The sequence below is a fragment of the Enoplosus armatus genome, chromosome 15 (genome assembly GCF_043641665.1).
Source record: "Enoplosus armatus isolate fEnoArm2 chromosome 15, fEnoArm2.hap1, whole genome shotgun sequence".
NCBI classification, from domain to species: Eukaryota; Metazoa; Chordata; class Actinopteri; order Centrarchiformes; family Enoplosidae; genus Enoplosus; species Enoplosus armatus.
The window spans coordinates 12,217,980-12,230,796 of record NC_092194.1 but is presented as its reverse complement, the minus strand read 5'-3'; the positions used below and the strand labels follow the sequence as shown (position 1 = coordinate 12,230,796).

Sequence of the window (12,817 nt, the reverse complement as noted above, 5' to 3'; positions counted from 1 at the left end):
CTGATTGTAGAGCTACACTCACCGGCTCTCCTTTCCATTTCTGTGTGCAGTACACAAGGAAATCTGTCTTTCATAGCTTATCACTTCTAATGTAAGCAAAACTGTATGTGCAGTCTGGATACGTGCTCACGTATGATGACATCTGAAAGCTGTTGGGTTTGGGCCTCCCTGGCCTGTCCTGTGCAGCTGTTAGTGAATGGGTGTGTGTGTCGGTGGAGGCTTACAGAGACAATGTGATCTCAACAGGGGTTGTGATAATAGTTTCCAAATACAGACTTAGAAACAGCATGTTTGCTACACTAAAGTTTTCTCCAAAATAGCTGGTTAGTCTGTGAAAGTGGATGAATTTCAGGTAGTTTTGTGCTCATAAATTGAACTAAGCCTCTATCTCTATCTGTCTGTCTGTCTATCTGATCTGTTTTATCTGTTCTATCTGATCTCTGCAGACCAGTGACTTGGATAAGGTTCCAGAGGAAGCGGTGGCTCACAGCAGTAGGCAGGAGCTGTCGAGAAAACACAGCGATGACGGTGAGTATCGGTTGCGGTACACTGTGTGCATCTGGATCCAAGCCATGTAGTGACACAGGGAAAAAACACACTGCTATTGCTCTTCCCACAAGAGAGTCTGAGACGGTTGCAACATCGAATTCTCCTCCTATGAACCATCAAATAAGGTTCCCCGCTGTTTTCCACTGAACTAAACTCGCTCTTTTTGCTCATTCTGATTCTGCTATGGAATATGTTGTAGAAAATGCCTGAAGAAACGTTTGGACCTCTCTTTTTTTAATCAGCATTGAGTGTAGCTCTTGATTTTTAGTGGTGACCGGTGTTTTCCAGCTGCCCAATAGTCTCTGTAGTGAAGGACAAGGTACTGACCCTTTGTAATCTGGAGCATTCACTCCGAGCCGCGAAGGCAGAAGTACAAAGACGATGGTGGAGTGCAATGCTATTTGAAGCGTGGCTACAATGCTGCTGAACCATTTCCTTCAGAAAATAGCACCTGACCTAACACACAAAGAAACAAATGTACAAAACTGCTCTTGTTTCTTGCTAGTGCTTGGGTTAATGAAAAAAGCTCAACTACAATACAATAAAATACAATAAAAAAACTATATTCCAATTTGGTATTGATATTTATGAAGCACAGAAGACAAGTCGTCACGTTTTTGGGGACACCTTTGATTTAGGGCCACCATCAGACCAGCCTGAGCACAGCCACGCTCTTAAAGATTTTGATTTCACAGTAATTACCCCCTGAAATGTGTAATTTTTGCCACTTTCCTGTTAAGGTTCTAAAAATAGCAAAAAATACAAGTATGTTTTCTATGTGTCCAACATATAATCTAATAAATATTGCAGGGTGTAGGGTCTGCAAGCAGGGCTTTAGACTTTATTGTTTGTTTGTTTTTTTCAGTTTTCACAGTCATTGAGAACGGGACGGAGCATTACCACCAGCCAGAGAGAAAACCTGACGATTTGCAGGTAAAAAACTAATCCATCTAATTGTTTTACATGATAAAGTGTGTGCATGAGTACACTATTGATGTCTGAGCAGTATTAGTAATGCCAGCCAATCAGACTGAATTGAACTGAGAAGAAATAAGAATGATTCAAAGTTCTTTTTGGTTGCTTTCTCTGACGATATTTAAGTATTGTGTATTTGCAGGAAATTCTTTTCTTTTTTAATAGATATTTTCAATAAGTACTGTAACAGGCCGTTTAGGAGCAGAACAAGTGTTATTTTGAGGTCAATATTTTTCACAGACAAAGACAATTTGCTGCCACTTCTGTAAATTAAAAAAAAAGGTTTTTAGAAAAATAACGAGGAAGGAATGAGGAAAAATAAAAAGTACACAAATGTACTATTTTAGAGGAATGGCAAGTTTAAGCTAGCTTTTCAGCAATTTCACAAGTCAGCAACTCTGGTTGTCAACTTTTCACTTTCACTTTTGTTATTCTGCACAGTCTTACAGTAGTGTGTATATTATTGGTGCAGTCTGCAAAACCTCTGAGAACCAACTTTGTTCGCTGACCAACGCCTGAACTCTGCGCGGTTACTCTGAGAACTGATACCCAGCCAGTCCGTTCTGCATCCAGTAAGCATGCTGCACTTGGTCCCCCCGCCTCCATCGTCACTGCTGAGTTTCCCAGGACTTTGAGGGAAAACTTCTCTTCCTGCTGTAACAAATCATACCCAAGCTGACACGACCACTGGCCTGCACTGATAGAGAGAAGCCTTGACCTTACAGTGATGTTTGGATCTGCAGCTTTGGGATCTGTGCTGCTGTATTTATTCTCCACAGTGTAGATGCACTGCTGATGGTGCAAAATTCAGTGAAAAAAAAAGGTTAAACCTCTGTGAATATCTTGCCAGCCCCCCTGCAGAGTAACAATGAATATTTCATGGGCAGATTTCAAAACTTTTCCTTTTTTATCTTTTAAACTTCCATGGTGGGGTTTGTGGGAGAGGTGCTTTCTGTATCAATGATCTTAGTACATATTTTCTATGTGCAGCCATCTATCCTGTTTACTTTTATAGTTTAACATGTTTATCTCCGTTGTCAACAGTGGAAAAAGACCGCGGATACTTGGACAAACACAAAAATTAACAAATAACCATACAAGGCAAAAAACATGCACATGCACGCACACACACAACCACACACCTATCCTCTGCAATACAATCTAGCAGTCCAGCTGTCCATTTCAGGGAAGGGACCTGTGCATTGTGCAGTGTTATCAGGCTGGACCGAGCACAGCTGGCAGGGGGCTGTTAGTCTGTCAGCCGACAGGTCCATTAGCTCAGGCTGGCGGACGGACAGATGGAGGCTCTGCGGGGTAATGAGCAGAGAAAAACGCTTGAAAACTGCTTCTTCACCAGAGACGGAGCCTCCAATTTGAGATGAGAGGCTCACAGGCACAAATGGGAACAGGCGCAGTCGCACACAGGACCCCCATCTGTTCACACTTTTCAGGTTTAGTGTTAAACTACCCGAGATCAATTGACAGTAAAATAGTCTGGCTCATGCTGTGATTTCTCTTTGGTGGGATTCTCTGTTTGGGAAGTTTGCTTTTGTTGTAGGTGGCACTCATTTTGTTCGTCTGTTCATTTGAGGCAGCTTCTGTTTATCCAAACAAACTTCTACTGCTTTTTCTGTTGCCCAAAGGATATAAAAGTATATATAATTTGTCACTTCCAAAAGCCAAACGACTGTTACTGGAATAAAAAGTTGTTCTAATCAGTATTTTTACAATGGATCAAATGTGTCGCTCATAGTGACAAACTGAAAGACTGACCAGACTGCAGTTTCTCTGAGCTCTACAGAGCCTTTTAGCGTCTTTTAGCTCATTGTTTTGGTTTTAGGACCGGCAACTTTACAGTTCTGCTTCACAGCAGGCGGCTGTTCTCAGAGACGCTACATGCCCAGCACCAAACGGCAGACAGACAAAGTTTGCAACTAGTTAGTGAACGTAGTGGAGCATTCAGCTGCTAAATAGCCAGATATTTTTTCTCACAAGTTGGTGGAGCAAAACAGAGCTAGAGGGAGAGTGAATATCGCCATGTGGTCAGAAACATGACTCAAAACACTAATATTGCTATGTGTCTGCTAGATATGTAAATAGGCAAATTTTGGCTAATATGTTGACTGTGAGAAGTTTATAAGGTTATATTGTGTTTACAGGTTGTTTTACTGTCCCCAAGTGGCCGAAAAAATCAGTTACTGCAGATTTCCACTTACATTTTCTCCTTTGTAGCTCAGTTACAAAGGAGGCTGTTATCTTGGCCTGCCCGACCCCTCATTCAGTGTTCCAGGCTCCCACAGCATCAAGAGCCTCTCAAGGCCAGTGAGCAGCTCTTAGTTAGCTGTAATGGATTGCCATTGCTCGATGTTGCTGTTTTTCACCATGAGGCCACAGAGGCAGTTTGCCAACTCATCCATCAGCCACATCACCAGTCCACATGGGTGACGCTCTGGGAGCCACAAAAGACCAGAAACACTTCTCTCTTCATTACTATACAGCCCCACAAAGATGGCAATTTCTCCTGCTGTCTTGCAAAAACAGCCATTAGTGTGTCTTAAAAGGTCATTCTCATAACTTTTTGCAAAATCCCCCTTCAGGCATTATGCTGGAACAGGACAAGTTATCATTTGGAGCGATTTCAGGGACACACATTTAACAGCAGGCAGGATTCAGACTCAAGGTATGGGTGATGAAACAAGAAAACGCCCACCAGTTTGCTGAGCAGGTGCGAAGAGCGCCAGAATGGCGCCGCATCTCCCTGCTAATTGTGCTAACACTTCTCCGACAACTTCCTCTCCACCCACAACCCTGTCCTGTTTTAACTTCCTGAGCGTTCATGAAAGCCCGATCCTGCTTCTCCCACTCATGTTGACGGTGGATTAAACGGAACAGATTGCAGAACAACTTAAGCGGCTCCGCGGTCTATCAGTGTACTGTAAACAAGGGCTTCTCCTGCCGATGTGAATGCCAAAAGACTATTTTCAGATACGTCTGAGAGAAAAGTGACAATAGAGAATATGGTGTTGTATTATATGTGTGTGCTTTGTTTAGCCACATTTTACTTTGAGAACCAAATCTGTGTGTTCACGTACCTCCACGTGTGTTTGTTGTCTAGTTGGAGCAGAGCCAGCTACAGAAAGACGTCCTCAAGCTCAACACTTACGTGGCCTTGCACAGCTTCACTCCCCAAGACAGCCATGACCTGGAGATGAGGTTAGTTTACACACACACACACACACACTTGCACACACATGTCACTGTAATCAAGAAATCCCACGACAACACTCACTGTCATTACTCAGTGCAGCAGCTGTCCGGGGACTGATGATGAAATATAGCTGCCTGATTGACTCTGACATGCTTACGGGGATTTCTTTTGATCCATCTTTTTTTTGCTTTTCAAAATGTGCTGAAGCAAAGTGAAGACGGAATAAACGAACAGGCAGAGACTCACGTAATGCAATTTCAATTTTCCTGTTAAGCACGATTCAACTTCACTATGAAATTTGATTAGACTGAATCCAGTGCTGATTAATTCACACACACACGTACGTCCCCAAAGGTCACCTGCCAGGCAAGATCTAAAACACAAAGAGCCCGCGCTGCTCATTTCACCTTTAAGCAAACTATCTGTTCTGGTTCCAGTTCCTAAATGATGCAATTACACTTTTTAATGATTTAGAGAAACAAAATCTCTTTGTGATTGTTCATGAGATTGATTCCTGTTGCCTTTTGTACTTTTAACAATAATAAACGTCTTGCACGTTGCACCTGCTGATTTGCAGTCGCTCTAAACTAGTCGTGCAATACACTAAGACCTAGGCACACAAGGAAATTAGATGACATGTGTCTGCTCTTTGTCAATATTTTTCCATGCCCAGGAAATTCAGTTAATTCTGGTCTGTTAATTAGTGCGTCTGTGTTTCTTTCTTTTATCTTATAAAATCGCTGCATTCAGAGCACTAGAAGTCAAAGAACACAAGAGTAGATTTACAAAAGGAACTAATTTGCTTCCTCTTTTTAGGTAATGGTCCTCATAGATTCATTTCTCCGGAGTGGCATCATTAATTGTACACGTGTGTGTGCTGTGATGGGCTATTATTATCAGTCAATTGCACCTGTTCTTGGATTTATCCTGAGAGAAACACACAGTCTTTGGGAAGTCCATTTAGAAGTCCATTTATAGCTCCCACGAGGTGTAGACAGTGTGCCAGGGGCTAAGAAGGCATGTGTTATTATTGAAAGCTAGAAAAAAACATTTAATTTAGGATAAAATGATGAGATTTTTACTGGCCAATACGTAATTACCAAATCAATTAAGAATATGGACAGAAAACAACAGGAAGTACTTTTAGCTTTTTAGACAAACCAGTGAAAGAAAGTTATTTATGAAAAGACAGAAGCTACTGGAACAGAGGCTAGGAAAGTGAGCCGGACTTGAGGAGCTGCATCTTATGCCACTGTCATGTTATGTCGCCAGTACTCAGCCCTTTTACTCTAAATCCCTCCCCACAGCACTTCTTCACATTTTTAAACACTGTTCTCTGGACAAAGGGAGGCAGAGTGAGTCAACACTAACACTGTGTCCCGATTCCATTGTACAAAATGGCTGCAAATCCACCATCACTGGCAGCTACATGTAATTAAAATCCAAAATGAAAGGAGCTGTTGTTTGCGTCTGGTTTCACCTGTTAATGAACCACTCCCAACACATAACACCGCATAAGTAGCTAATTTAGGATGTTTAATACATCTGGTGTGACTACAAGCAGTGAGAGTAACCATCTTGGAGTGATAGCATAGAGTACATATTATGTACTCTCAGTATGTAGTATGGACTTGGGAGACGTTGAGGGCTAAAAGCTGCTGCTGCTCTTTATTGGGTCAAACATACAAGCATGTTGCACCTCTGAACACACCCTAATTACTGATGTCACACCCGTTTTTTTTGGCTTTGGCAGTTCATTGAAAACACCTGTTGTGGCCAAATTGCTTAAACGTTTGAGGCTGTTGAGAGCTGTGCAGCTGCAGTTTTCTATTCAGATTCAGATTCAGTTTTGATTTTCTCAAGATTTACAGAATTATAATTTTAGAATTAAAAGGACGAGGTTTTGTATTCTGGTTATTGTATTGTATTTGACTTTGTCAACCTAAACCTTGCGCCCACAAATGTGTTTTTATGCGCATGTAACCAGCAATGGAACAATAATTTACGAGCGACTAAATAATCGATATATTTATAATAACAATGTATCAAATGACAAATCAAATGTGAAAACAATATGAAGAATTATGCAGCTCTTCTCAGCTTTACAGAGCTTTATAGTGAGTTTCAGCTCGTTGTTTAGCTTTCTGGCCCGAAACTTTACTATTTTGGTTCTCTCTCATAGCGTCACCTTTAGCCTTCAGGCACCTGCTTTCAGTGATTAGCCAGTGAACATAGTGGAGCATTTAGCAAGAGTCATATATTTTCGTCAAGAGTTGGTAGAGACCAAAAACTGAGCTAAAAGAGAGTGAATATTGAACTTACATTTGTCAGGCGGCCAGAAACACGACTCCACGGCTTTGTAACGGCTGGATGTATAAACAAGCTACTGCTTTCTAAAAGGTTCACCATATCAACATAAAAAGTGATGATGTGTCAATGTTGTATTCACAACCGCTGCCCCCAAGTGGTCAAAAACAATCAGTTGCTGCAGGTTTAAGTAGACTCAGCTGTATATTTCTAGCCTGTCTTCTTATCTCCAATACGATCTGAAACTCAGGCTTTATCCCATACCTTAACCATGATTGATGGGGCATCATCTGCAACATACTTTGAAATGGGCCCTCAGGAAAGAGAGCATTCATCATGAGCAGTCCTCCAACCTAAGTACCCATTTGCTCCTGGTTCTCAGAGGATTTAAGGATATGAGAGTGTGCTTGTTCTCTTCCTCTTCCTCCTGCACACACACACACACACACACACACACACACACACACACACACACACACTCATGGGTCCTTCCTCTCTGTTTGGTCGAGAAGAAACTTCAATCGTGAGGCTTGATTTAAAATGCATAGACTTCTTCTCTACGACTCCCTGTCCGCCGATACCTGCAATACAGCACAAAGTTCAGATTCTAATTTCTTCTCTTGTGAAAGCCTACATCAATGTTTTTCTCCTCAGGGTCTCGCTGCAGACAGTAATCAATACATCAAACGCTAACACATAAAGCACAAACAAGAGGGAAAATGGAATTTTTAATCAAAAGGTTCAATTTCCATTTTCATTTTAAGTGAGAAAATCAGGTTTGTGATTAGTTTCGGCTGCCTCCACATGCTCTGATTACATGATTACCTTCGACTATGTGGTGATTGTAATGATGATGAGTTCTGCATTTTTGAAATACCGATTCAGAAAACCCACTGTTCTTTGTTGTTGTTTAATGGACAATGTAATTGTGGAGCAACATGGATCTACTTTGTTTTCGCCACCTTAGACGAAAGATTTTACGACGTTGGGTGTTGTGCTGTTTCTCACCTGCGATAAACAGTGTTGTCTGAGTCATTGTGCGTTACACCAAGCCAAGGACAGCCAGCATTGTAACTGAACCACAAGAGGAAGACAAAGGGAAATTACGTAAACCAACATTTGGCTCAACTGTGCTGGTCCTTTTTGATTTTTATTAGTCCAATTTAGCCGACGGCTCTGAACAGATGCTAGCAATTATGGCACATGCGGGAAAATGATTCATGTGTTTCCTGGATGAAGAAGAATTACTTACAGCAAACAGGATTAAGGTGCATCCATTCGCATTTAAAACTGAGAGAAAGATTGCCTTCTCTTCTGGTTGACTTTACAGCATTCGTGTTTAAGAGAGCAAGTGGAGCTCCTCTCATTGTCGACAGAGCTTACGGTAACTTTTAGCTGTTGCTTAATTCACCCTTAGCTAAGCTCTGCACTCTCACACTGTGGATGTGCTGGTCGTTTTTGTAATGTAACCTGTAATGATATGGTTCTTGGCTTTGTAGGTAACACTAGGTTACTACTGTTGGTCTTAAGCTAGCTAGCAGGGCATGCTAATGTTTGCAGCTTACATTAAGAGCAGACAAATACACTGTACACTTTTGCTCTTGTGTTTTTGGTTTTGGATAAAAAGACACGTATTGCTTTTATTATGGCCCCATGTGCACAGCTTCAACATGCAGACAAATCCAAAGCTTTACAGGCCTCCTGTGCGTAGTCACGGTTGCTAAGCTATGACTGGACAATTCACACTTGCGGCTCAGGTAAGCAAGACGGGGTCCCAACACTAATCTACAACCCTGTGGATCCAGACTTTCAGGGGCCCTGAAAGCCTCAGATTACTTGTAACAGTTGTTGTACTTGTACTTTGACTTGTTTCAAATGTGTTTATAAACATGTACCATTAAAGCACAGGGCTATGTTGGGTCATTATCACCTGCTTTGTAGAGGGTCTCTGTGACAGAATTAACATGATGAATATTCCTTAATAATGTGTTTAACCACATCACCACAAACAGGGGGTCAATAGAGGCCTACAGCTCATTTTTTCCGCTAGGCCCTCCTGGATATATCTGACCACGCAGATTAGAAGCAAAGACCTCCCCTTTTTGAGTAACTTCTCCTTTGTTTTGCTCTAAATTGCAGCGCGGGTGACAGAATCTTATTGGCTGATGACTCAAATGATGACTGGTGGAAGGTAGGTACAAACCAACATATTACATCGTGACATGGCTCGTCTAAAACATTTTCTTTCTCAAGCACAAATAACCGAGATGCGAAATTCAAAGATAATGTTGGCAAGTTGTGTAGTTGCCATATAATGTGTGTTTTCCACAAAGCCCTAAAAAGTCCCTTTATAAGAAATGGATTGATAAATTATAGGAAGTCGAGCTGTAAATTATAGGAGCAAGGCAACAGGCTGCTTCAGGACACAAATGCATGACAGATAAATTAGGGAGACAAAAGGGCTAAAACGTGACTCTGCAGAGGCAGCCGGCTGCCACCAGACCATGAAGAAACTCATCACGCATTTTAACACTGTTATTGTTCTCTGCAGGCTGTAGATAAACAGATACATCTGGCCTCTTTGGTCTTTGAACAATGGATACTTTAACAAGTCAAAAGACAAACATTAGCACGTGATGTGACACCCGAATACAATGTATGGACTGTAAGTGAAGATATACAGCATATCTTCTTTATCTACGTAATAGTAGATTTTATGGCCTAAAATAAAACTATATACAGGTTTTATGCACTGTAACCAACAGAACCCCTTGTTTTTTCAAGGATTTTATCCAGTCATGTATGAAAACACTGTTTGTAATCCTCTTACTGTGCAGCCCTTCCATGTGTCCATGTGTGTGTTTTTTCAGGGGGTAATTGAGGACAGGATCGGTTTCTTCCCAGCAGCCTTTGCTCATCAAGTGCGGGCTGGGGACCAAGTGTTCAGGTGTAACAGGACGTTCATCGGCTGTAAGGAACAAGGCCAGATCACCCTGAAGGAGGGACAGGTACTGGACATTTTAATTGAAAATGAGTGTTGTTATCTTGTGAAAATCTTACAATTTGAATGTTGTTATTGCGCATCATACTGCTGCCACTGTTTACTCTCTGTTTGGGTCTTTTTGAGTCAACCACATTTTGGACTGGGTCTAATAATCCTGAGGTTTATTTGGGTCCGACAGTCCTCAGGAACAGGTTGAATTAAATTATGCCCATTGAGTTCTTGTAAACGTTTTCCATGTGTCAATTTTGAATTATGTCCAAAATTAAGACATGTAGTGCGTTGACGTCTACTTGTAAGAGTGTGCTGTTGCTGTTTCACCAGCCAACCTTGTGCTCCAGCAACAAAGGACCAAATGTGGGAAAAAAAACACCTCTGCAGCACTAACTTAAGAAACGACTTAATGTCTGCAGAAACTTTTTTGATATTACCACTGGAGAGCACCAAAGTCAGACATTTGCACATCGTACACATGGTGGCTTTAAAGGAATGCATGCAGTAAAAACCTGCCAGATGAAAATCAATCAAACTAATAACAAAGCTGGTTTTCTTCATTTATGATTAAGTGACTTTTTGGAGATAAGAAACTGACAGTAGTGGCCTGTTTGTTTGTTTGGGTTAATTGCCCAAAGACAAAACACATGAAGGATTCATTTTGACCAAACATTAGCAGAGTTGATCCCATGAACATCGTCATCATCGTTGGATTGGGAAAGCAATGACCTTTATCACAAGCATTAAAATGTCCACATTACACCTGCGTGTAATTCATGATCACACCCCAGCCATTAGAGCACATCACATTCACATTATCCAGCAGCTCTTTAGCCATCTTATTACCCTCCTGCAGCTCCCACGTCGCCTCTCACCTCCAGCGACTCTTCCCTTGCATACGCTTATTCACTGAGAAGCTCGAGTGGAGTTGGCTGACAGAGGATCCCTCTCAAGAGTTACCATTAAATTAGCATTTTGGCATAATGGCTGTACTTAGACTCAGGCCCTATTTTTTCCCACAATGCTTTCCAGGGCATGTTGGGACTCAGAGGAGGCTTAAAGAGAGCAAACCCCCAGTGGAGATGAAACCACCCAAAACAAGATGAGTCTGTGACCCGCTGCCTTTCTTTTCCAGTCACACAAACCCAAGGGAAGATGTTGTGGAGTAGAGCGAGCAGCCAAACACAATGTGTTCTGGTCCATTGTGAGGCTCAATGAATGAAATTAGGAGTTGGAAAGAAAGTAAAGTTTGATCACTTTTTTTGTTGATAAATAAATACAGCTTTTATTCCTCAAAACACCTCCCATCCCCTCTCCCTTTGACCATCTCACAATCACAGCAATATTATTAACTACAGTGTCATCATCATCGTCATCATCACCTTTAAATCTAATAGTAATAAAATCATTATCTGATACAGTATATAATATAAAGTGTAAATCAAACTTTGTATGTATAGGTCCTTTCATACACGCCCTTTATATGTGACTAATAGGACTAATAGTAAAGCAGAAGAATAGAGATGAGAGACACAAAGATAAAAGGGAAATAAAAAGTTTTTGTACTGAACTTAAGAACCGCTAAAAGGATTATGCCAGAGGACATGTGGGGCCTTTTCTGACAATTATATTGGCCATGTAGTGTCTTGGGGGGGCTGTCTTGGTCTCCTGGTGGTCTATGACGCATGCCATGTAACAGCAAGTCCCAGGTTTAAGCTGTGCACCTTTGCTGTATGTAATCCCCCTCTAGTTCTCCACATTGTCCCTGCCTGCGTCACTGCTGTATATCCAATGATAATTTAAATTATGTGACTAGTGACTGCAGCTACTTGTTTGGTCACGATATCCACATTAATTATTTATTTAATCATCATTTACGGGAAATATTGTTGGGTGAAAATCCTCTGAAATAATTCATAGTCAAACGTCCCACAGACATTCTCACATTATAGATACACTCACTATATGGCAACCGGACAAGGTATGTGAACACATGAACATAACACCCATATTTGATAACTGAACATCTGATTTCATTTTGTACATATTGAAACATTTTGATTCAAGTCAATTGTTTTTTTTTTACTGTGTTTGACTGCTCTGTACTTTCTATACTTGATTGTTTTTTGTTTTAAGTACTGTTTGTCTTTTCCCTCAGATTTGTGTAAGCAGTGAGGGGGAACGCAGCGGCTTCATCAGGGTGGCGAGTGGAAAGAAGAGAGGCTTCGTGCCCTGCGATGTTCTGGAAATCATCTGAGACAAACACTCAGAGAAATGAAGAGAGAGAGAGAGAGGGAAGGTAGGATCAGCCGCCTGGAGGTCAGAGGAGGAGGAAACTGAACCTACAAAATGGCTACGAGTGACCAGTGAAGGAGTTTGCCTTCATCAGAAATTGGAGTTTGGACTTATACGTGATGCTGGTTTTGTCAATGAGGACTCCACTTTGTTGCAGGTCTCTGTACCTTCCTCACGCCCTCTCGAGAGATGCTGAGGCAGCAGATCACTTGTTGTTTGCAGGGAGACAGGAAGTCACTGTTTCACTGGATCTGATTTAATTTATAGAGCCGATGTGTGTGTGTGTGTGTTTTTCCCCCTTTAGTTTTATTCTTCTACGAGCTGTATCTGTTTTGAACTGCCAGCGGGAAACAAACACTTAACTGCAATGATTGTTTTTCAAGGTTTCAGTACATGCAATGGCTTTCCTTCTACAAATAGTTTAGCTTCTCAGGCTTTTACATTATGTTCAAAGTGAAAAGTTGAGTTTTTATCGCAAAGTAGTCAGC

General features: G+C 41.4%; 1 protein-coding gene across 1 annotated transcript in view; it reads left to right on the top strand.

The window, feature by feature from the left end:
- The window catches only part of stac (SH3 and cysteine rich domain), a 30,718-nt gene extending 18,427 nt beyond the window's left edge, over window positions 1-12,291 (top strand). Inside the window, exons 6-11 of the mRNA XM_070920847.1 lie at window positions 447-528; window positions 1,415-1,482; window positions 4,640-4,737; window positions 9,179-9,230; window positions 9,910-10,047; window positions 12,193-12,291. Coding sequence (XP_070776948.1) covers window positions 447-528; window positions 1,415-1,482; window positions 4,640-4,737; window positions 9,179-9,230; window positions 9,910-10,047; window positions 12,193-12,291 — 537 coding nt within the window. The remainder of the gene's footprint in view (window positions 1-446; window positions 529-1,414; window positions 1,483-4,639; window positions 4,738-9,178; window positions 9,231-9,909; window positions 10,048-12,192) is intronic.
- The last annotated feature ends 526 nt before the right edge of the window (window positions 12,292-12,817 follow it).